This window comes from Coniophora puteana, assembly GCF_000271625.1.
Source record: "Coniophora puteana RWD-64-598 SS2 unplaced genomic scaffold CONPUscaffold_1, whole genome shotgun sequence".
Classification (NCBI taxonomy): Eukaryota; Fungi; Basidiomycota; class Agaricomycetes; order Boletales; family Coniophoraceae; genus Coniophora; species Coniophora puteana.
The window spans coordinates 4,296,032-4,318,970 of NW_006913053.1; the positions used below are offsets into that span (position 1 = coordinate 4,296,032).

The 22,939-nt window shown below is 52.9% G+C and overlaps 6 protein-coding genes across 6 annotated transcripts; 3 read left to right on the forward strand and 3 right to left on the reverse strand.

The window, feature by feature from the left end:
• The first annotated feature begins 464 nt into the window (after positions 1 to 464).
• Positions 465 to 6,977, forward strand: CONPUDRAFT_96796 (Aldo keto reductase). The gene is made up of 18 exons (XM_007765704.1): positions 465 to 582; positions 630 to 670; positions 738 to 823; positions 884 to 994; positions 1,052 to 1,137; positions 1,193 to 1,300; positions 1,359 to 1,413; positions 1,466 to 1,501; positions 1,554 to 1,801; positions 1,874 to 2,067; positions 2,125 to 3,985; positions 4,039 to 5,588; positions 5,644 to 5,786; positions 5,842 to 6,040; positions 6,097 to 6,473; positions 6,540 to 6,670; positions 6,744 to 6,888; positions 6,946 to 6,977. Exons 1-11 carry the CDS (start codon positions 483 to 485, stop codon positions 2,167 to 2,169), a joined length of 1,110 nt encoding a protein of 369 aa, XP_007763894.1. The 5' UTR covers positions 465 to 482; the 3' UTR covers positions 2,170 to 3,985; positions 4,039 to 5,588; positions 5,644 to 5,786; positions 5,842 to 6,040; positions 6,097 to 6,473; positions 6,540 to 6,670; positions 6,744 to 6,888; positions 6,946 to 6,977.
• An 807-nt stretch (positions 6,978 to 7,784) lies between these two features.
• CONPUDRAFT_149427 (uncharacterized protein) lies at positions 7,785 to 8,380 on the reverse strand (the record flags this gene model as incomplete). Its single annotated transcript, XM_007765705.1, has 3 exons — positions 7,785 to 7,910; positions 7,969 to 8,160; positions 8,225 to 8,380. The coding sequence occupies 3 exons, from the start codon at positions 8,378 to 8,380 to the stop codon at positions 7,785 to 7,787; spliced, it is 474 nt and encodes a 157-aa protein (XP_007763895.1).
• Positions 8,381 to 10,392: 2,012 nt separating this feature from the next.
• CONPUDRAFT_161939 (uncharacterized protein) lies at positions 10,393 to 13,413 on the reverse strand (the record flags this gene model as incomplete). Its single annotated transcript, XM_007765706.1, has 13 exons — positions 10,393 to 11,133; positions 11,187 to 11,278; positions 11,336 to 11,527; positions 11,586 to 11,854; positions 11,905 to 11,925; positions 11,982 to 12,023; positions 12,076 to 12,159; positions 12,209 to 12,327; positions 12,378 to 12,757; positions 12,814 to 12,828; positions 12,884 to 12,956; positions 13,024 to 13,077; positions 13,133 to 13,413. The coding sequence occupies 13 exons, from the start codon at positions 13,411 to 13,413 to the stop codon at positions 10,665 to 10,667; spliced, it is 2,091 nt and encodes a 696-aa protein (XP_007763896.1). The 3' UTR covers positions 10,393 to 10,664.
• Positions 13,414 to 13,827: 414 nt separating this feature from the next.
• CONPUDRAFT_116631 (uncharacterized protein) lies at positions 13,828 to 15,889 on the forward strand. The gene is made up of 7 exons (XM_007765707.1): positions 13,828 to 13,890; positions 13,937 to 13,976; positions 14,030 to 14,433; positions 14,495 to 14,919; positions 14,979 to 15,304; positions 15,354 to 15,465; positions 15,522 to 15,889. Exons 1-7 carry the CDS (start codon positions 13,888 to 13,890, stop codon positions 15,814 to 15,816), a joined length of 1,605 nt encoding a protein of 534 aa, XP_007763897.1. The 5' UTR covers positions 13,828 to 13,887; the 3' UTR covers positions 15,817 to 15,889.
• Positions 15,890 to 16,031: 142 nt separating this feature from the next.
• CONPUDRAFT_161941 (uncharacterized protein) lies at positions 16,032 to 18,699 on the reverse strand (the record flags this gene model as incomplete). Its single annotated transcript, XM_007765708.1, has 10 exons — positions 16,032 to 17,258; positions 17,331 to 17,431; positions 17,484 to 17,545; positions 17,609 to 17,614; positions 17,689 to 17,761; positions 17,816 to 17,854; positions 17,922 to 18,242; positions 18,322 to 18,477; positions 18,537 to 18,583; positions 18,643 to 18,699. 10 exons carry the CDS (start codon positions 18,697 to 18,699, stop codon positions 16,168 to 16,170), a joined length of 1,953 nt encoding a protein of 650 aa, XP_007763898.1. The 3' UTR covers positions 16,032 to 16,167.
• A 1,479-nt stretch (positions 18,700 to 20,178) lies between these two features.
• On the forward strand, positions 20,179 to 20,550 carry CONPUDRAFT_19648 (ubiquitin; the record flags this gene model as incomplete). The annotated part of the gene is made up of 3 exons (XM_007764169.1): positions 20,179 to 20,273; positions 20,345 to 20,455; positions 20,517 to 20,550. Coding segments are annotated over 3 exons (240 nt in total), but the record flags the coding sequence as incomplete, so codon positions are not given.
• Positions 20,551 to 22,939: the final 2,389 nt, after the last annotated feature.

Below are 22,939 nucleotides of genomic sequence, written 5' to 3' on the forward strand. Positions count from 1 at the left end.
GGAAGTAAGACCAGCGCGAACATGAGCAGTGCTGCGCGCTGATTGGCTGGAACGTTTTCGGGCTCCGCTTAGACGTCATGGCACTGGTGCCTCGAGTAAGAATAGAAAACTCCGAGGTTTCTTCGTCCTTTCGCGTCTCGAGTGCACGACATTACACGTCCGCCCTTGGACAACATCGCGTCCAGGACTTCCCTGGAGTCATATCCTGGTGTGTAACGGAAATGATCTCATGTTCAAGCCCGCTGGGCACATGAGTACAATCGGGATGGGTTTCAAGATTAAGGTGCGTTCTCTGAATTTCACGAGCGTCTTGGATAAACGTTAGATTGCGACCATCACACAGATGGACGCATCCCATGTGCGCGTGACGCATCTATAATTCGTTATGTCGGTCCGAGATTGATAACGTCCTATATAAACTCGGTGCGCTACTCAGAAGGCTCCTTCTCATCCGCCCAAGTCAACGATCGTCTTGTTTCACGATGTCCCCCACAGTCAAGCTCGAATTTAACCCGAAGAACATGCTCTTCCGGAGGCTTGGCTCTTCTGGTTTACGAGTCCCCGTATTCTCCCTCGGAGGATGTGAGTGTTCAGACTATCGACGGCCTATTCAGACTAAAGAGACATAGGGCTCACGTTGGGTGGAACCGTCACTGGTGATCCTGTAAAGGTACGCAATCGTCTTTCTCCATTTACGAACTCAACCATATCCACATCTGCTGAATCAACGTATGTAGGAAATTGTCAAAGTAGCTTTCGAGAATGGGATCAATATGTTCGATACCGCAGAGGCGTACGCAAAGGGGCAATCCGAACTGGAGATGTGAGGTCCAACGTCATTATTGTGATCGTCACAGCCTCCATGCTGATTCGGCGTTTCAAGGGGTCGTGTTATCAAGGAACTTGGGCTACGTCGCACAGACCTCGTTATCTCAACTAAGCTGTTCTGGGGCCTGAGAGAAGGGCCGAATGACGGTGGACTGTCGAGAAAACAGTGGGTCGTAATTCGTTCTTTCTGTTACTGATCATGTTCGCTCACGTACTATATCAGCATCATTGAAGGCACCCAGGAGTCTCTCGAGCGCCTTGAGTTGAGTTATGTCGACATAATCTTTGCCCATCGTCCCGATGCATCAGGTGAGTAGCCCTGCAGCTTTATCCAATGGGCTCCTGACCCACGTCGCCTCCCTAGTTCCCATGGAAGAAGTCGTTCGCGCATTCAACTACGTGATCGACAAGGGCTGGGCGTTTTACTGGGCTACCTCGGAGTGGTCCGCTCGTGAGATCGAAGAGGCACACCGTGAGTGAGCCTTTACTTGAGCTCGTTCAGCCGCATTTGATCAATATGATCCTTAAAGATGTCGCCGAGAAGCTCAACCTTGCAGGTCCGATCGCCGAACAATGCCAGCACAAGTATGAGTAATTTCTCCTTTATGTTTCTCCAAAGGTCTAATCCGATCTTTAGCATGTTCCATCGCGAACGTCCAGAGAGCGAGTACCGGTACGTGTATATGTTCCTCCTGACGACCGTTGACTCATCTCGCGGCTTTCAGACCACTGTATAGCAAGTACTCGCTGGGAACGACGGTCTTCTCTGCACTTGCCAGCGGGGTTCTAACGGGGAAGGTAATCAACTCCCTCTCGTGTCAAATAAAACGTTTACAAAAGATCTACCAGTACAACGACGGCATCCCGGAGGGCACCCGCCTCGCGATGCACAGCGGCCAGTTTAAGGGCATGATCGCTACCCTTGACGAACAAGTCGTCAAAGTGCGAAAGCTGACAGAGATCGCGGAGAATGGTACGTTTCTGCCGCGATAGGGTCATTCGCTGAGTCAGCTTCATCGATTCTAAACGTCGTTCTTGTATACAGACCTCGGATGCTCTGTGGGCCACCTCGCGCTCGCGTGGATTGCACGCAACCCGAACACGAGCACCGTCATCCTCGGTGCGTCTCGGCCGGAGCAGGTGCTCGACAATCTCAAGGCGCTCGATGTTATCCCGAAGTTAACACCCGAGATTCTGGAGAAGATTGAGGCCGTGCTCGGGAACAAGCCTGCGGCTACGGTGAGCAGGCTATTTGAAGTGTTTCACTCATGAATGTTACTGATTTGCTTGGACTAGCCAACGTTTGGGCGGCCACCGCTGGATGCTTTCGGCCGGTTGTGAAGGCGGGGTATTTGAGCAATGGACGGATACATGTATCTTGTTTAATATGACATTACGGTATACGATACTTCCAGGATACAAAGTGGACCAGATATCATAGCTAGTCTCGTTCAAGTAACTGCACCAGAAGGAACTACACCACTCATAATGACGGGAACCGCATTACGACAATACTCCCGTTGGCTAACCCAAGAGCCAGCCGATTTTCAAACGACCGTGCGGCCTTGATAGGTGCCATATGGGGAAGCTTTGCCAGAATCTTCTTGTCTCCGTCCGGTAGCAAACCGTTTTCAGCGACACAGACATAACGTCCAAGCTTCAGAGAAAGTGATGCAGGCAAACGAAAAGCGTCCTTCGGTACGCTCGCGCTCGCATCCGAGGGTACCAGCCGCTGTCCACTCTGCGCATCCCAAACCGTTACACCATCATCACCATGAGCTTCAGCAATGATCTGCATCCCGTCAAACGAGAAGTTCAGCGCCTTCAGGTTCCACCCCACCTCTAACGGCTCCAGCAGCGGTTCCATCGTATTTGCGTCCCAGACCCGGACCGTCCGGTCTTGACCGCAGCTCGCAAGCCTGAGTCGACCATCGGTGTCGAGCGGCGAGAAAGCGAGGAGCGCAACAACACCCTTGTGTTTCTTTGCGGGACTCATGCTTCCCACCGAGACTATGTCAAAAACGCGCACGCGTCCGTCCTTGGTCGACCCAGTAGCGATGGCCTCGACACCGCCGCTCCGCCCCCACGAGACGCTACGCACGGGCCGGCCGAGGTTCCGCACAGGCCTGGAGTGCTCTGCACCAGTGCTCAGGTTCCAAGAGCGCACAGAGCAGTCCTTGGACGCGCTTGCCACGTGCAAATCGCCTGGTGCGAGGGCGAGCCCCCACACCGCACTACGATGTCCTCGAAGCGGACCCAGAAGTATGGTACCAGAATGTGCATCCCACACGCGTATGGTGCAGTCTTCCGCGCCGGAGATGATCCTAGAGTTATCGGATGTGATAGCTACGCAAGTGATAGCCCCGGTGTGCCCCTCGAGGCGCCTGAGGAGGCGGAAGCTTTGGGCGTCCCATATGCGCAACGTCTCGTCGCGAGAACCCGTGACGAAAGCGGTTCCCCCAGGGAAGTACGATATGCACAGCACTGCACGTCCATGGGCGACAAACGGCTCGCGAATTGGAGCTCCGCTATGGGCGTCAAACGCCCCTATCCGCCGGTCTTTGGACGCCGTCAAGAGTTGCTGGCCGTCTGGCGAGAACGTAAGCCCATAAACTGCGAGGTCGTGTATAGTGATGGCTTCACAAATTTGTGAGCCGGCGAGCGCATCCCATAGCCTGACACGTCCGTTGTGTGCTGCGCTTGCCACTCGTGTACCGTCGGGTGCCCATATAGCCTGTGTGAGTGCTGCGGTATTATCGTAGTTTCCCATCGTTAAGGCGAATCCGTCGGGGTTGTGCATTTCCGAGAGTTGTGCGCCAGACGCGGCGTCCCAGACACGCAATGCGCTTCCAGTAACGGCGAGGAGCTGGCGCATGTTCGGCGAGAATTGAACGACGTGGAGAGCGCCATTGTCTAGGCCAAACTCAGTTAAGAGCGGGGACCACTGCTCGCGAAAACCGCCTGCGATGCTAGGGTATACGCCCGGTTTGTGGTAAATGCGGTATATGAGGGTATTGGTAGGCGTGAAGGGAAGAGCGCTGGTGTACACGAGCAAGGGATGCTCTTCGATGAGGTTCATGAAAGCTTGGCAAAAACGGATGCCATCGGACGCGAGTTCGAGAAATTCGGAGTCGCTCGCAGGTTCCGGTGTGTTCTTCTGCATTTACCATGAGCTGTTCGGTTTCGTAGCCAAACGACATACACACGCACTTGCAACCAATCCCTCAAGGAGATCAACAGCCCGATTGTCTGCCTTGCCTTCCTGAGGATCGACATCGCCTCAATCCAGTGCAACAGATGCACGCGCAAGAACTCCTCCACAAGCTTCGCCACCCTGCCCACATCTTCTACCTCGCTCGCCTGAACAGCATGCCTAATCCATTGCTCGCACGCATAAGCAACGTCCTCGGGTACCTGCTCGCACAGCTCGTCCCTCATCGCGTCCGACATATCCATCATCACCATCACCTTGCAGTAGTTTTCCTGCAGCCCGTCCGCAAGCCGGCTCAGGCACAGCTGTGCCATGCGCACGTGGTGAACCTGCTTATCGACAAACCACGCGTCGCGCCCACACCTAGTACGGTTCGTAAGGAAATCCGCAAATGAGGGGTGCATAACTCGGATTGGTTCCTCTCTAGCCCATTGCACAACGCAGCCCAAGTGCTGGATGGTATGGAGACATGGTCTCTTCCGCTTGCCACCGGCGTTGTTCGGGTCGGCTCCATTGAGTGCATCGATAGTCCGTGCGCAGAGCGGGAAACTCGACGTAAGGACGATGCCCAGGATCTCCCGGAAATCAGAGGCGAACGACTCGTCCGTCCAGTTTCCCGCAACCTCGAGTGCGGTGGTGTAGATTCCGTCCAGCGCTGCCTCTGCCGTTGCATACGCGCGGGCGCTTGTGAGATCAGCGACGCGCTGTTCGGGGTCCTGGCCGTTCTCGATGAAGTAGCAGGCTGTGGACGCCCATACGAACAGGCCCGACGCACGCTCGGCGAGCAGTGCGATGCGGGCGCCTGGCCAGTCTGGAGGAAGATCGAGGAACTTGTTTTTGGCTCGGATTGAGACCATACGAAAGTGGATGTATGCAAGGACATCGTCGCTATTCGCATGCGAGGTGAGGTCGAATGTGGCACGGCGCACGTTTGGAGAGTCGGCTAGTGCTCCCTCGATATCGAGTTCAGCACGTCCGGTAATGAGAACACGGAAAGTGGGTGGAAGTTTGCCCATCTCGGTAGCGAGGACATCCAGTAAGTCCTTCCGTGTCTGAGGCGATCCGCACTCATCGAGCGCATCAAAGATTATGAGGACCGGACCTTCGCGTGATAAGGTGTCGAGGGTGGAAAGGGGCTCGAGGATCAGTTTGCGGAACTGCCATCGAAGAGGTGACTGCCGGATACTTGGTGTGTTCTCGATAACCTTGGCAATTGCGTTCCCAATCCTGGGGTCAAACTCGCCAAGCTGATAAGCAAGGGTACGTATGACAGCGGCGGGGTCATTGCGTGCGGAGACATCGCGGTTGAAGAAAACAAAGGCGCCTAAGCGCCCGAGCTCCCGAAACATATTCGCTACCGTCGTCGAGATTGTGCTTTTGCCAACGCCTGCGAAGCCATACAACCAAAAGACGTTGCGCTTGACGTCTGGGCTAGTTGCCCACTCCGTGATGGTATTGATCATATCTATACGAGTATTGGGAAGACATTCGCCGCGCATGGGATCATCCATTTCATTAGGAACTAGCTTAGCTAGATTCTGCGCACGAGCTACCCAGACGCGCTTCAGTCCATGCATACACTAACTCCCGAATACCAAGCTCACCTATCTTCTCGACATTCTCATCGATTCGAAAAGAGACAAGTGTCGTCTGAAGGGACAGCTCCGAGTCGAACGAATCCTTCAGCATGACGAACGTCTGCACAAAATGCGTTATCTGGTCGTCCGCCCATATTCCAGTAAGAACCCTTCCTTAACCCTCGCATTAGATTTAATAACGTCAGCGAACGTAACCGAACGCACCGCAGAATCCCATCCCACTATACTCTCGGATGAACATCACGCACTCGACCGTCTGTATGAGGATGCTCCTGATGGTAGTTTCGAGGCTGTTGAGCTTTTCAGGGATCGACCGCACGGTATCAACGAAGGTGTAGATGGTTTCCATCGTCACGAGTAGGTCTGTGAGCTTCTGGTCCCGGGCGAATTGGCCTTGAACCAGCTTTAGTATGCTAATTAGTTCATATATGCGCGTCTTCACTAATAGTAGCGACTTACCTTGAACACAGAAGATATCATCTGCCACGCTAAGTTGACATATGGGTGTATCTGCGCTGCGACGTCTACCAGTCTCACGAGCACGTCCAACTGCTTCATGATCTCTGCGAGCGACCCTCCCACGTCCTTATCCTTTTCTTGTTCTGTTGGGTGCGTGCCAAATAGCGAGGCCGCGGGTGTCTTCGCCTCCTCAATTGCTCGAGGGTCCGAGTGCTTGTGCGCGGATTCGAGCGCAGTGCGGCCTGCATTTGCTAAGTCGACGGACCACACGCGAAGGGTGACATGCCCGATAGTCGATTGAAAGGGAGGGGAGGTTGAGTTTGAGTTGGGTTTCGACACAGTGAGGGTCTTGGCGAGGTCCATCGTTATCTTCTCGGCTGCAAAACCGCGATGTGAGCGAGAGTACACGTGTATAAGAGGATTTCAAGCATAAGTGACCTTACCATCGTTCGAATTAGTTGCGCGAAGAATGGTCGACAGTCTGACTTGCGCCATGCCGAGGATGTGTGCGCCTGGCATCCAAGTATCGTGACGAACTTCGAGGTATATATGCGCATCGATATCAGGTGCGTGTCTTCCAAGTAGGCATGACCCGTTCGTCAGCGCTGGGGAAGGGTCGACAAGACAAGAGAGCGAGAAAGGCTCACAGCGTGAAAGTTTCGTCCCATGCCGGATCCCACTGCTTCTTCACTGTTCTCGTCTTGACATGGTTCACTGCGTTGAGACCAACTCGCGCAAAGGGATTTGGAGGCTTTGAGGACCGACCGGTAGCTGCGATGTTGGCTTCAAGTACTGTTGGATTCAACTTATTGTCAGGGCCATAACGATCGATTGGGACGGCAAACATACTCTGAAGCTGGACATACATCGCCGAAATTATGACCTTGCTTCACCTTCTCACTGTCCTCCACCGAAACCTCAGCGAGATGTCGTCTTTGAGATGTTTTAGAGGAAAAGGTACAAACCGGAGATCTCCACATCCGCTCGAGAACAAATGGGAACATGATGCGCATCCTTGTCCACCTCGGGATGTAGTGCGACCGAAAAGATTTCATCACCATGACTCGGATGGAAATGGGTTGGACGCGTGATGTCAAGACGCGAGCTCTGCGGGAGTTGTGCACAAGCATCTGGGCCACAAGGCTCCTCCGAGCCGTAGCGAGCAAAGTTTTCGAGTCGATTGCTCTCGAAACTACTTCTAGGTACTAGACATTATTCTCGAGGCCAATGCATTATCAAGATGATTCTGTCATACAGTCTCTTCAGCCGTCTGGGGAGAGGGTGACCTGACTTCTTCTACCTCCGACTGCTCCTGCCCTTCTGTATCTGTATCTTCCGAAGTCAAGGCTCGTTCATTCATACTCTGCATCTCAGGTCGCTCTAGGTCCCTCATCGGCAGGTTACCTGACTGCGACCTTCCCCGCTTTGGCACGCTCTTGCGGCGCTTCGGCCCACGACGCCCAACTCGAGTTAACGAACTCAAGGCTGTTTTTAGCTTCTGAAACAGAAACGGCGTCCCTTTCTCCACGCGATACCACGTGTACATTGGCAGCCATGTAGCCACCACAAGAACACCAAGTGCAAACGCGCAGGAGTACTGAGTGTAGGATGCTCCTCCCGGGAAGATTCGCGCGCAAAGACCAGCGAGAAAGAACACCATCCTGGAAAATACAGGCGGACGACTCGACTTAGCTATAGGGCTGGGGATGAGGAATGACGCACCCCCACATGAGCAGCGCGAACGGCAGGCTGTACATAACAGCGAGCGTCTCAATTCCGAATAGTGAGTCGCTGACAGCCGACAAGAGCGCCACCTGGTTTCCCCATCTGTTAGTTCAGCACTCATCTCTTCCGCAATATAGAATGACGCACTGCTTTATCAGCCGACTGGACCTTCCTGCGCCGTGCATCTGCGGACAGGAGGAGGGAAAGAGTCATCGAGCCAACGACAGCGATGATTGATACGTATGTTAGCACCGTGGATGCGTTTTCATTGCCTGGACCATCGCCTTCGACTCCAGGGACAGCCAGAAAAGAAACATCCACAGCCAACATCACGGTCGACTGTAGGACAAAACCAGTCAGATATGGTGCAGCTATGGTGAAAAGGGTGGATGTTAAAACGCACATAGAGCGCAAAGCCAGTGAATTCATCATATGCATTTGACAGGTACTCTTTCCATCTTGCCTGGTTCACCGAACGATCTACCCAAACGCCTTCCAGCCTCTTGAGCTGCGAAGGTGGCGAGAAGAAAGTGAAGACAGAGACGAAGTGGATAAACATTGTGCGCCGTGGGTGAACGTTATCCACCCCCGGGCCTTTGTACTGTGGCGAGTAAACAGAGGTGTCCGCATCCAGCCTAGCTTCAAGCTGCCCGCAGAAGTTATATAACCTGGACCGTGCTGGGAGAACGGTTTGAACTTGCACACAATACTTTGATGAACGCCTACCAAACGTGCTCATGAATCTCGCTATGAACATGTGGAGTCAGCTCGATACTATGAGCCTTACAAGAGGAACGTTGACTTGCCGATGACGCATACAGCATGTGGGCTTATAGCATTGATGCGGTCTGATGATGGCGAATTCAACAATGTCTTCATGGGAACGCCAAAAACAAAGGCACGTACCTCTCATGGAATCTAAGAGACTTTGTATCCTTGCTAGCTCGTCTGAATCGTAAGGTGCAAGGGATGTGTCGCTTGTCACCCGCTCTATTCATCGGTCATGTTATTCTTCGAACATTCCTTTCAAACACATAACGCACCTGCACTCGCGTGAAGAACCGCGTCGGTCAGCTCATGAAACATCTTATCTGTTAACGCTCGTTCGTGTGGGAATGCTTCCAGATGGCTCCTGATCGATTTCTAACCGCCATGTGGGACTGGTTCCACTCAGTTTTCACCCAATATCGCCATGAAACAGGATTACACACCTATAGCGGACAATGTACTCACCAATACTGCGCCTCCATTGCATGTTCTAGTGTTTATCAGGCTTGCATTGTACGAAGGCTGCTATAGTGTGCGTACTGATATGCCCGTTGTTCACAACTCCCTGGATGTGCTCGGCAAGTGCGTTGTCTTTATCTTTGTATGTTTCCGGCCAGAACAAACAACGGCTTTCTGGGTCCACAAGGTAGTAGCCTACGAACTTCTCCTCGGGATTTCCGCTCAGGTCCAAAACTAGCTCAGTGTGAGGCCCGATTGATACGTTCGAATCTCTTGCTTTTCTCGCTATGTCTTGTATAGCCGTTTCTAGTATCTCGCATATGTTTAGACTGGAGCTGCGGACGTTGGCGTTTGTGAAGATAGTCTGGTCGACGTCAGAGAGTTCAACATCACTGTGTCAAGGATACTCACATCTATCTTGCCGATGCTCTGTAAGAAAGCGCTGAGCTTCGCATGAATAGATGATAAAGCTGCGGCTCACATGGTTCTGTCCCCGAGAAAAGTAAAGAGCACCTTCTGGGTGTACACAGTCTACCCAAGCAGTGGCGTTCGCGCTTATGAGAAAGAATAGAATCAGCTTGTGTCAATCATGTGGAGATGCCATACTTGCTCTCTGAAAGAGGTCTCTCCCGCCTTGATCTTCAAAGACTTCGACTTGCGATCTCTGGTAATGAATCGTAACATGAGTCAAGGTGATCTGCAACTAAAATGGTCACGTACGCAAAATTAGCTCGCTCGTATCTCTTGCTCATGACGCTTGATGCCAAGGCCGGCACTAGCCTCCACTTCCCCTGCTCAGGAGAAGGAAATTGAACATGAAGCGATGGTGTAGCCGTCAAGTGCCCAGATGCATCCACTTGCAACTGGGGAGAGCTAGTACTTGTTGGTATGGTCGGACCACTTGGTCCGGAATTAGAACCAGACGTGCCGTTGCTGATAGCATAAGGCTCATTGTGGGTCGAGGCCGCGGGGGGTTGCAAGCTAGAGTTAGAACTTGGCGGGGTATGATGCTTGGGTATACGCGAGAAACAGATCGAGTCTCTGTGGTAGGCCCTGTGCGATTGAGTTTGGGCGGAAGAGCGCTGAGAAAATAGGCTCCGTAGCACCCGGAACAGAAGCCTAGGGTAGGCAAACAACTTCCGGCAAAGTTGCGTTACAGCGAGGAGGACTGCGCGAAGAACGGATGGACATCTTGACATCATGATGGTCTGAGAGGGAGGGCACCGTGAACGGCGTGGCTAAGACGGAGCGCACACAGCATGCATGTCCGACGCATGGCGGGCGGCAAAAGAACCCTACCATACAGGCGCCCTTCAAGTTTATGACAACCCGTCTAGGGAATTGCCGAAATCCCGATAACATCAGCACGAGTATGACCCAGCCTAGCTGCCTAACGTAGAGTTACAGTAAGATTTGTGTCGTGGAAGACGATAATGGCATGTTGTAGGCTGTAGCAACACTCTCGACGTATCACAATAAAAGATAAGAGATCTTAAAGGTATCACATTGTAAGGTATACAAAACGCAGATAAAGCAAGACCGATATCATCAAGACAGCGTATCCCCTATAGCTACGTAACCAAGATAGATATCGCTACAAAACGTTCAGATATAATTCAAGGTGCACCTTGCGCCGTAACTTGCGTTTGCGGCTGCGTCACAGGCGTCGATACCGTCGCTGCCGAGCCTGACTGGCCCTGCGATCCTGATGCCTGTGGTTGAGTTTGCGATTGTTGCAATCCCAGCTCGTGGCTTCCTCCTTGCGCTGGCTGACATTGGCCGGAGCCTTGCCCTTGTCTTGCAACTGCCCTACCCTGTTCGGGATCCGCCTGACCCCTCCCTCTCCCGTTGCCTCTTGGCTTCCGCCGAAAACGCCAATATTTAAGAACCAAGAGGAGCGCTGAAAAGGCGTCGCCTATCAACTGGAACACTTTGGGAGTCCCGTTCTCAACGCGCCACCAGGTGTACAAGGGTATCCACACCGCCAGTCCGAGCACTCCGAGCGCGACGGCGCTTACGATTATCGTGTACAGCTCAGCTCCTGGGAAAATGCGTGCGCAGAGGCCGCCGAGGAAGCCCACCATACTGTTTATTCAAGTCAGCCATTTAGTTCCATTTTCCCCAGAAATGCGACGTACCCCCACATAAGCAGTGCGAATGGTAGACTGTACATGATGGCGAGGCTTTCAATTCCAAATAGTGAGTCGCTGACAGTCGACAGAAGTACTGCCTGCCAAGATAAATCAGCCTTCACTGCAGGACGATGACGTGGGAGAAGAAGACGCACCGCTGTTTCAGCCGATTGCACCTTCCGACGACGCGCATCCGCGGATAACAGGAGAGACAAGGTCATGGAGCCGACGACTGCAATAATCGATACATATGTGAACACTGTCGCCGCGTTCTCGCTCCCCGGGCCCGGCCCTTCCACCCCCGGCACTGCCAGGTAGGACACGTCAACAGCCAACATCACGGTAGACTGTAGGGTTGTAGTTAGGTCTCTCCAAAACGGGCTGCCGAATGGATGGCGAACCCACATAGAGAGCGAATCCGGTGAACTCATCGTACGAGTTCTGCAAGTACTCTTTCCATCTCGCTGTGTTTATCGAGCGGTCTACCCACACGGCCTCAAGCCGGTTCAGCTGCGACGGCGGCATGCCAAACATTGAGACCGTGGTCAGGTAAAAAAGCGCTGAGCGCGGCGGATGTGCATTGTCCTTTGATCGCTTCGGCGGACGGTAGACGGACGCGTCGGCATCGAGACGGGCTTCAGGCTGCCCGCAGAAATTATAGAACCTGGAGCGCGCTGAGCAGCATAAGCATGTGGTGAGCATAAGGAAAGAGTGTGAAATTTACCAAACATGCGCATGAATCGGGCTGTCGTGGTCAATGAGGTCACTCTAAGAGCCTAGGTAACTTAAAGAAAAACTCACCCACTGTGCACACTGCATGGGGACTTTTCTTGTCAACGCGATCTGAAGTTATACTTTAGTTAAATAGCATGTTACTACGTCGAGATGTGCGAACCTTTCATTGAGTCCAGTATGCCCTGAATCTTAGCTAGTTCGTCCGAATCATATGGTGCTAACGATGTATCACTCGTCACGCGTTCTGCCAACGATGGTTAGTCTTTGTGAACATTGAGGCTCCACAGACGTACCCGCGATAGAGTGTAGGACCATATCCGTCAGCTCGTCAAGCATCTCCGTCGTGAGTGTTCGATCGTGAGGGTAGGCTTCACAATGTGCCCTATTCAAGGCATTTGTCAATTGCATACTTCTATAACACTGTCAGTCATATGCCGTGTCGAAGAAAGATGGACCGCTCACCTACATCGAATAGGGCCCTTACCAATATTGGGCTTCCATTGCGTGCTCTTTTGCTGCGCATTAGATAAGTCATTAGAAAGTAGCCAGATATGCGTACTGATGTGGCCTTTTTTCTCAACACCTCTAATGTGTTCCGCAATCTGGAATTCCGCGTCTTTGAAGGGTTCCACCCAAACCAAGCAGCGATCATGTTGAACCGCAAAGTAGTAACCCACAGTCTGTTTCTTCGAGTCAAGGTCCAGTACCAACTCAAAAGCTGCGTCGACCTGCACATTATTCGTGTTTGCTCGCTCGAATATAAGTTTGATTGCCTTCTCCAACTCGCTGCAAACGTCGACTTTAGTCTTGGCACTACGAACGTCCGCGTTCGTGAATATACTCTTTATATGAGAAGGGTGAAATTTGATAAAAGCACAATTAGCCGGACGTGACTCACGCGTACTCTGCGGCACTTTTATACAAATGTGTGAGACGTTGCGAGAAGGACGAGGAATGATTTGACTTACGCTGTCTTCTATCCGAACGAAGTAAAGAGCACCTTCCGGGTGCACGCAGTTTGTCCAACCTTCCTTACTGTCACTGTATAAACGACCAGTCGCGATTACTTTCATGAAATGCTACTGCAAAAGGCGAGGAAATGACAGACTCTTTGAAACTTCTGTGACCCGCTTCGATCTCAAACTCCTTCCGAGATTTCTTGCTATCAGGCAGCACGTTAGCATCGAGAATTGTCAATTCCTAGAGGATAGGCCTACGCGTGGTGGACACGGTCGTATCGCTTGTTCATAACATCGGACGCAAGAACCGGCACAACTTTCCATGGTGCCTGATTCGCTGGAGTCTGAGAGCGAGATCCGGGTGGAACCGTCAGGTGTACAGAGCCCATCCTTTGGGAGTTTGTAGAATGTAGCGATAGTGCAGGACCTGGCTGGCCGAGGTTCGTCGCAGAGGCATTACTGCTAACGTTGTATGGTGCAGGAGTTTGCGAATTGTTCGGCAGCAAGCTAGCAGCAGAGCCTGATTGAGGACTGGGCATGGGAGGTGCAAGAGAGGGAAAGATGGGGTATCGCCTGGGCTTTTGGGTGTCTTGGCGGTTTGAGTATATGCGCTCATTATACTGGTGACCGAGGACCCGCAAAACGCGGAACAGAGCTCGAGAGGACGCGCATACCTGCTTGAAGAAACGTACTAGCAAACACAGAACGCGCCGAAGAATGTCTGGAAATCTTAACATGATGACCTGAGGGACGGTCAACGGCTACCAGCCGTGTCGAGGACGGGGGGCATACAGGAAATGTGGAGCACAAGGGGATACATTGTGGGCGGCGTCAAAGAATAGGAAACCCTAACCTGAGAGACGCCGGTCTAATTGACCACGTTATCGTGACCTGTTTGTACGCGGCCAGCGAGCAATTCAGCCGTACCTGCTCGTCCTCCTCCTGACCATCCTCAGATTTCCTCCAGCTTTAACAGGGACTTGCAGGCAAATCGCTGTTTTATTTGACTCAAAATGGTGGGATCCACCCTTTTCAGAAGGATGCCCACTCACAGAATCACAGGTCGTCTTAGCAGCCTCAATATGTACGAAAGGCGGCAAAGGTGCGCAACCCAATCCTCAGTCCCTTGATTCAAGGTCTGATACCTCCAAATAGCCGTTTTATCTCGCCAATTCCATCCGATGACGCGAACGCGCATCGAGTCGCTGCTCGCCTCTTTCCCGAAGCTCATCCCGACCAACTCGCAGCACACCTCCGTTGAGACGGGCGAGGTCCGCTACGTGTACCAACCACTTGAGGAGCTCTACATCCTCCTCATCACCAACAAAGCCTCCAATATTCTCCAGGACATCGACACCCTCCACCTCTTTGCTCGTGTCGTCACTGACATGTGCCGCTCCGCCGACGAGCGCGAGATCCATCGCAACGCGTTTGAACTCTTGGGTGCTTTCGACGAGATCGTCAGTCTGGGGTACAGAGAGCAGGTCAACGTGATGCAGGTTAGGAGTGTTCTGGAGATGGAGAGTCACGAGGAGAAGATCCAGGATATCATCGCCCGAGTGCGTAGTCTGTTTTTCTCTTTTCCCTACGTGCGTGGAGACCTGATGTCGGGCCCTTCAGAACAAAGAAGCAGAAGCAAAAGAGGAACTAAAACGGCGCGCACGCCAGCTCGAGATGCAACGACGCGAGCAGCAGAAACGCGCCTCCTCCGGCATGGGTGGAGGCATGGGCTCCATGGGTGGCTCGTCCTACCTCGGCGGCGGCGTCTCGGGCTACGCGCCCGTCTCGCGCTTTGAAGCTCCCGAGGTATCAACGTCGCGCACTGCCTCGCCTGCGCCCGCTGCAGCTTCGCGCGCTCCTGCATTCAAGGGGAGTGGCATGAAGCTCGGCGCAAGCAAGAAGACCCGCCAGGCAGAGCTCATCGACGCGCTCGGCGGGGAAGCCCTCGTGGCGGATGAGATGTCGGCTCCCCCGACTCCCCAGCCTGTCGAGCCTCCTAATCCTATAAACACTCGTGGGAGTTTGCCGCCAGTCGACCAGGAGAGGTGCATAGCTCCCCTTCATCTTCATTAAATTGTGCACTAACATTAAGTCCCAACGACAGTGTCCACATCGCCATCAAAGAACAAGTCAAAATCGAGCTCGACCGCGAGGGCGGCGTCAAGTCGATGGACTTCCGCGGCGAACTCAACCTGCAGGTCAGCGACGCGGCAGTCGCGCACATCAAGCTCGCGCTTGTCCCTCCCTCGGCCGACTTTGGCGCCGACCTGCAGCTCAAGCAGCACCCGAGCACTGCCAAGTTCACCTCCGGCCAATCCGCACGCCTTATTCAACTCAAGGACTCGTCGCGCGCGTTCCCTGTCAACCAGTCACTTGGTGTGTTGAAGTGGAGATATCAGGGCAAGGACGAGAGCTTTGTTCCCTTGTCGAGTGAGTATTATGTCTTCGGCTTGACAGATGGGATACTAATTGTGTATAGTCAACTGTTGGCCATCGCCATCCAACGACGGCACCGTGGATGTGAACATCGAGTACGAGCTTGAGAATGAACACGTCACGCTCTACGACGTCGTCATCTCTATTCCCCTCCCGTGAGCTCCCTCCTCTTCCTGTACAAGTACCTCCATCTCACTGGTTAAACCTGCAGCGCCGGCTCATACCCAACCGTCGCTTCCCATACCGGCACCTACGAAGTCAATCCCAGTACGCATTCGCTCGACTGGCGTTTGTCCAAGATCTCCCCAGACGAACGCGACGGCTCGCTTGAGTTTACCGTGGGAGGCGACGACGCTGGCGCTTTCTTCCCCGTACGCGTCAACTTCGTCGGTCAAGGCTCAATCGCGGGCATTGCTGTCGAGAAAGTCATGCGTGCGGACGGAGGAGAGGAGCCGCCGTTCTCGGTCGACTCGATTGTTTTGTCTGATGATTATTTGGTTGTTTGATAGTGGTGGTTTTGTTAGTATCTTCGAGCGAGCGGAATGATATGAAATGCGGATTCCGCGCAGCTTTATAAGATTATTCACTAAGCAGCGTGATGCGTTTCAAGTGTGACAATAGATCGCAAGTTATGTAGTACGGATGACAATGCGAGAGACAAAAGTGATGAAGAGAATGGGAGAAAATAATTAACGGCTGTATGTAGCAAGGGTATAATTATAGCTGATCTAATGCTTAACGAAGCAAGTTTCGCGTTTTCGTACAGATCGTCAAAGTCAGTCACGCATCAACACGAACTGACATAGTCCTCCACCTGCACTGCCATATCCACAGCCAGCGTCACCTCCACTTCTGGCTCATGAGACAATCGTAGCCGTCCCCGCCCGCAACACGGGTACATCCTCTCTGACCTTTCGTCCTGGCATGCGTTTCGCCCCCAGACTCAGACCCTCCATAGCGACAACATCATCCGGCTCTTCGATGCGGACAACGCGGGACAACCTACTCTTGGCCGCCGGTACTGGCATGGCGCCAAATTCATCCATTCCTTGAGACGTGTTGGAGCTGATGCGGTTATGGCCACGGCGAGATGATCCTGGATCAAGGCTTGATCCTGATCGCGTGCCCGTCCCCATTCCCATACCCGAACCTGAGCCCGATCCGTGACCAGAGCCAGAGCCAGAGCCCCGCGAGTCGTACGAGAGCCTCCGTGTGTCTGCAACATTCCCGCTACTAGACGAACGGTTCCTGCTGCTATCGTGCCCCGACGCCGATCCTGAGCCTGACCCCGACCCCAAGTCCGGAAGCATAGAGTGCCTCCGTCCGTCAAGAGTCCTCGACGAGTAACCCGGCCCGGGTACGCCCAAAAGCTGCGAATTCCTCCTCTTCGTCCCTTCCGTGATGGTCTGGCTCTGCCCGTGACCTTGCCCTGGAGACAAGAATTGCGAGCTCGGCGGTGGCTGCGGAGACTGTCCGGGATGAGGAGATGGGAACATCTGCATCGGCCCTCCGAATCCCATCCCAAGCACCGGCATGCCCATCTGCATCGCCTGCATCTGGCCCATTGGCATAGGGGCCATAGGACTCATGGATCCCATCTGCGCCATCTGCGTCATCTGGGCCATCATCTGAGCCTGCGCTTGTGCTTGTGCATGGGCTTGAGCCTGAACTTGACTCTGCCCGTTGGACATCGAAGACTCGCGCGGACGCCTTCCCTTCTTCTTCGGCCGCACGTCCGGCGTCTCCGACTCCATGAGGCGCTGGAATGCAGCGAGCGTCAGGTACGCATCGTTCCCTGCATTGTGAGGTGCGACACGGTCGCCCGCGTCCATGCCCAGCACACGGAGTAGAGCGGGCAGAGACAACGTTTCGCTTTTTGAGGTAGAGGAAGAGAGGGCGGTACGCGAGAGAACGGCGGTGTCAAGGATGATCACGTTTTTTGGAATGCCTATGATGAATTGATGATCAGCTGAGCCTGGGAGAAATAGAAGGATATGAATAGGAGAAGAAAGCCACGCACCGATTTTGAGTTCCTCGAAGCGCTTCAGGTCTTCTGAGATGCCGTGGCCTACGAGAACGAGGTCGTTCGGAACCGATTCGGATCCAGGGCTTGCCAAGCTGCTGTAGGGGACGTCGACAAGGTTGAATTTTCCATATGCCAGGGGGAACGCACCTTAATATCGTCTCGATGATTTGCGGGAACTTGACTTTTGGGACGACTTGGCTGTCGCCAAACTAGCGGCAAGGAAATGGTGATCAGCAACGGGCGTCATAAGAAACGGGGTGCGAGTAACGTACGGCGTACTGAGAAAGATCACAGAAGCAGATAATATTAGCAACATGAGTAAACGAATGTCATATATGAAAGCTGGCTTTACCTCATGTGGATTGGTGGGACACCGTTGATTTTTCACTTTGTCCAGATGCTCCGAAACGATGTAGTGTCCAGCCCTGCAATAGGCAGTTGAGCAAACCTTGACACGAAGCAGTGTGCAAAACACACACCTATAGTTCCCATTCGGGTCTGGAGGCCAAACACCGTTTCTGAGTTTGCAGGATACCGGTAAATGACAGCTCTCTGCCTCGATATACTCAGCGAAGCACAACTCACAGGTCCAAGAATCCACACCGCATCGTTGCATAGCCCCACTCCAGCACTGTCGACGTATTCCGCTCTGACCACTCGAAGTCGACCGCCATGAACGTCTTCTCGCGCTTGCCCCAAAGCTCCCGGATTGCGCGCATATCGCCCACCCGAACACGAAGCCGCATCCCAGAGAGCATGACAGCAGGAAGCGTTGCATGCACGCGCTTGTACGCCGCCCAATCGCTCACGCGAATGAGGATGCGGTTGGCCGTCTCGAGCGGGGAGACGCGCACGATGTTGCTGCCGAGTTTAGCTACATCGGGATCTGGGAGTGTTTCGCCAAACCTGCTCGGTACATCGGGTTAAGCACAGAATGGTTGATGTAAGCTGTGTGTGCGCAGTAAAGATAACAAAGCGGACGCACCTAGAGCGGATCTGGCGTAAGAACAGGTCGATGGAGCGCCGTTGCGTGACGATGTGTGCACGCCCGGTGGATGCGTCAGTCACGGTGATGACGGGCCAAGAGAAGGCGAGGAACTCGTTGAACGTCTCAAAGAGGTGTCCCCACGTTCGCAGATACCTTTGGTACACCATGCATTAGGGGCGAGTCTGACATAGAGGGGCGGGGCGACTACTCACCATTGAACCCTTTCCGCTTGGAACCACCCGATGTATGCCGCATACACCTAGCATAGCATAGCGATGTCAGAATTACGTGTATTAAGGAACTGTTTTAGCCACGCACGGAGTGAAGATCGTGTTTCCAGTCATCCTGGGGGTTGACGGCCGTGAAGTCGGCCATTGCAGTAAGGGAGGGGAGAAGTTCTGGCAGAGGAGTGCGTTGCAGTTAAGACCTGAGCAGAACCGAGTAGAGAAGACGGCAGAGAAGGCTAGAACCGGTTTGCAGCCGGATGAGGGTATAAAGGGCGAGGTAAAGGCAGAGAAGCACTAAGGGAGTGGACGGGTTAATAATTAGAGGAGGTGGCGAAGAGAGGGGGCTCAGCCTGCTGACGACAGACCGGATCGAAATGTATTGAAGAGAGATCCACAATAGCGATCTCGGGCGGCAGGATGACGACGGCCAATGCTGTAAGCCGGCCGCCCGCACTTGTTGTGCATCCTCGTGCGTGGTCTGTCGTGTTTGTGATCAGAACGTCCATCATGGCCGGATTCAGTAGGAGAATGATTCATGATGATGCCGCTAAATGGACGTCGGAGCCAAACGTCGCCGGAACAGCAATAATGAGCCTCGATGTTTGCTGGAGCGGAGGAGAAACCTGGAGAACGGCAGTCGCGTCTCGAGTGCACCCGAGAACGTGTCGCTTGGGTTGCGGAGAACACAATTGGGATATGTTGGGCGGAAGTAAGAGGCTCCGAGTCTTGGCTGCGTCACCACGTTGCGAACGCGAATTCCCTTTTGGCCTGCTCAATTGATCCCGCCTTCTGCCGCAAAAAGGGTGCAGAAGGGTGTCTTCCCGCTCACCAAATTTCATCTGTAAAATTCATCGCAACGTTCCTCGAAGCGGAGATGAATTGAATACTAGTGAAGATACGTATTATTGTTCAGCTTTAAGACTACACACGTTCGCTATTGCTACAGAAAAACGAAGATGAAGATCCTGGAGGGAAATTTGTGAGTCGGGGACGAGTTCAGGAAGCTTGGAGGCAAGTTTTCAGAGACTTGAATGGTTCCCGAAGGAAATGGACCCATTGTGCGTGCACGTCGCCAGGTTGCAGAAGTTGTACATCATGTGAAACTGAAACCAGAAGTCAGACACTCACCTATACCTTGGGATGTCGACAGAACTCTACTGTGCAGAGATAAGGAGAAAACGAGACACTAGCTGAGAAATGGAATCAGTCAGCAATTCACTTGATAGCAGATGTAGTTGAGACAAGAAATTTTCAGATATAAGTTCGTGTTCTTCTCAAAGCCCTCGAGAGGCTCGAAGTGAGCTGAGTTAACGAAGTACTTTCATCGCCAAGCAGGAAAAAGTGCGAAAAACCAAGAGACAATAAGATACTCACCAGTTTTCCAGCTCCTTGAGTCTCCTTTGACAAGGAGCGCGCGCATACCGAACGAGACGCGGGCACGAGGAGGGGACAAACGGGTTTTGCCGAAGCACGATTGCCTCCGCTCCAAGGCCTGCCCTGAGCACCAGCCACTGTCCGCCAGCTGTACAGCACCTGTCAGCATTTCCCACACCCGCCAATACGCACCGTTGGCCGTCGTGTACCGAGTCTACTGACCACAACCCGACCGACCGTCAAGATGCAGATCTTCGTCAAGACCCTCACGGGGAAGACGATCACCCTCGAGGTGGAGTCTTCCGACACCATCGACAATGTCAAGGCCAAAATCCAGGACAAGGAGGGGTATGTCCTTTTATCGGCGACAGTAGGAGACAAACGACTGACTGACGATTGAACGTATATTTCTCGTCTAGCATCCCCCCTGACCAGCAGCGCCTGATCTTCGCCGGCAAGCAGCTCGAGGACGGCCGCACTCTTTCGGACTACAACATCCAGAAGGAGTCCACCCTCCACCTTGTTCTCCGGTGCGTCATCTGACGCAGCCTCCCGGAATCCAAAACTAACTTCCGAATGCTTACTTTCTAGTCTCCGTGGCGGTATCATCGAGCCCTCGCTCAAAGTATTGGCCTCAAAATACAACTGCGACAAGCAGATCTGCCGGAAGTGCTACGCCCGCCTCCCCCCTCGTGCGACCAACTGCCGCAAGCGGGGATGCGGACACTCGTCTCAGCTCCGCCCGTGCGTACCTTCCCCGTTTGATATACCCCACATTGCAACTGACGATTGGTTGCTGGGATTTACAGTAAGAAGAAGCTGAAATAGTGGTTGCGCGCACCACTATATCATACTCTTCGTCGATACGGATATCTTCTCTGGGGTTGGAGATAGATATTTCGAGTATGCAGCAGGCCTTTTCATGTATCTATGCAGCACGCAAACATGACACGTTTTCCCACTGTCTTCCACTGTCTCTCGACTGCCGGACCCACCTGAGTCTAATCTTGTTTTCAAGGCAATCGATGATTGATTGCTATACTACACCAAGCCCATGGCGAAGCTGACTTACGGTGTCATTCTGGGAACGCTGGTCGCAGATGCTTGATGTATTTACCTCTCTTTCATCGACCTGTCTCTGACGTCGCCGTTACCGGAACAACTTCCCTGATGCCACCCAGCCAAACACCCAGCGTTTGTACGACACATTCGACACCCGGTGCTAAAGGTGATTTTACCCTCTATCGCGCTAGTGCTGCCATCGGCTGCCTGAGCATCATTCGGTTACCTGCTCGGCGACGCGACAGTGGGGCACACATATAAATGCTTTAGCAGATCGCATGTCACTCGTAATTGTGCAACTTCCGACTCGTCGCAACGGGCCAGGTATGTAAACCCTTCAAAGCCGCGGACATCCGAGTAGGCATGGAGGTTCGCTCCAAAGTCGAACAGGTCCACTCAAAATTGAACCGCCTTGTTTGTTCTTCGAAATTAATTTCAATGATCGACTATAACTACTTGGAGCAGCGGCGCTTAACACTGTCAGCGTCGACCATCGCCCGTCGCGTCGGTGCAGATCAAACTAAGCTTGATTCGTCGCACCCTTGATTATGAACCCACTGACCAAAAACACACGTCCTTGCCGCTCACGTCGTAGGTTGCCCGCTGACAAATGTCGTCCTAAACTGTGTTTTTTGGACCTCATTATTCGCCGATCACCTTTCTTCCAACTGGCCAAGTCCGCGGAGATCCTTACACGACGCGGCAACGTCACCGTATGTGAAGCGACATGGGCGGTACGCTGTCGCGCCGTCAGTCACGGTGGCGCTCGGACCCTTGGCCAGCTGAATCCTTGGACCTACAAGTGTGTGCAATACATGTCTTATCCGAAGTAGGCCATATTTGAAACAAAGATTCCTTCGAGCATAAAGGTCGACAAAGTGTTTTCGTCGTCTTAGACTCGAGGTTCTCTGCCATCAACTCGAGGTTCTCCGCGGGATTGTCGTCCACATGTCGGGTTTTGTCGAGGCTCTCATTCGATAAGCTCCACAAATGGCTCTGGTGCCACTGTGGCACGGGTGGATTCAGGGCGCGTCGCCATTGTCTATGACAGAAGGTTAATATCAGCCACACGTATCTTCTCCTTCTTGCGTGACGGTCTCGTTGGTACTAAGGTGTGGTGTTAGCCACATTGATGTAGATCCCATCTGAGCGAGCCCTGTGGATCTACCTCCATCGATAAAATAAGCTTGGGGGACCGTATGTGTAGCTGGAACGGTGGCGAACCTTCTCTTCACATAGATCCTTATTTCACGTTGGAGAATGCTGGTGTTGCTCACCTGCCCGAACTGCACTAAATGGAACAAAAATTGACCGATGGTAATCCACTACAACTTGACAGCGTTTGATGCTAAATACTTTTGTCAATATCCATATACTCTGACTTAACGGCAATTGAATGTGATACAGAGACTCGAGTGATTTTTTTACGCCAACGTACTACTGCCTTGTCAGATTTACGTCTAGTATTCGTCCCTTTACGGCTTTATTGGTTCATCCAGAAGCCTCCTGTACGGCGATGTTCCTCTACGAGGTCTACAAGTAAACACCGCCTTCATACGTCTATTCAGGCGCTTAGTATCCCATAGGTACTTTAAGCGCTTACGCACTCGTGTGGCTCCGCGTTCATCGCATAGGGCCACGTTCTGCTTACGTAGCCGTCCTGCATTACCGCGGGACTTGGACTGCATAGTAGTTACGAATACGGTAGTGACTTCACACGCTCCTGTCATATATATACAGTCGCTACCATGAATATCATCTAAGTCTTCTCTCTCCACCGAACGACTACCATCGTCAGCTATCAGCCTAACCCGCTACTACTCAACCTTCAATACTAACTGCCCGGTGAGTCTGCGCTTTCATAGACATCCTAGCTATACTCGCGTCAGTCCTTTGTCAGGTTATGAGCCCCGCGGGCGCGGCGGAGCCTAGTACCTCAAGGCGGCTTAGTA

Coding starts and splice junctions, on each gene's coding strand:
- CONPUDRAFT_96796 (XM_007765704.1), top strand. CDS start 483: ATGTCCCCCACAGTCAAGCTCGAATTTAACCCGAAGAACATGCTCTTC. Junction 995..1,051: donor GGTGGACTGTCGAGAAAACA/GTGGGTCGTAAT, acceptor GTACTATATCAG/CATCATTGAAGGCACCCAGG. Junction 1,802..1,873: donor GACAGAGATCGCGGAGAATG/GTACGTTTCTGC, acceptor TCTTGTATACAG/ACCTCGGATGCTCTGTGGGC.
- CONPUDRAFT_116631 (XM_007765707.1), top strand. Junction 15,305..15,353: donor GAGCTTTGTTCCCTTGTCGA/GTGAGTATTATG, acceptor AATTGTGTATAG/TCAACTGTTGGCCATCGCCA. Junction 15,466..15,521: donor GTCATCTCTATTCCCCTCCC/GTGAGCTCCCTC, acceptor TTAAACCTGCAG/CGCCGGCTCATACCCAACCG.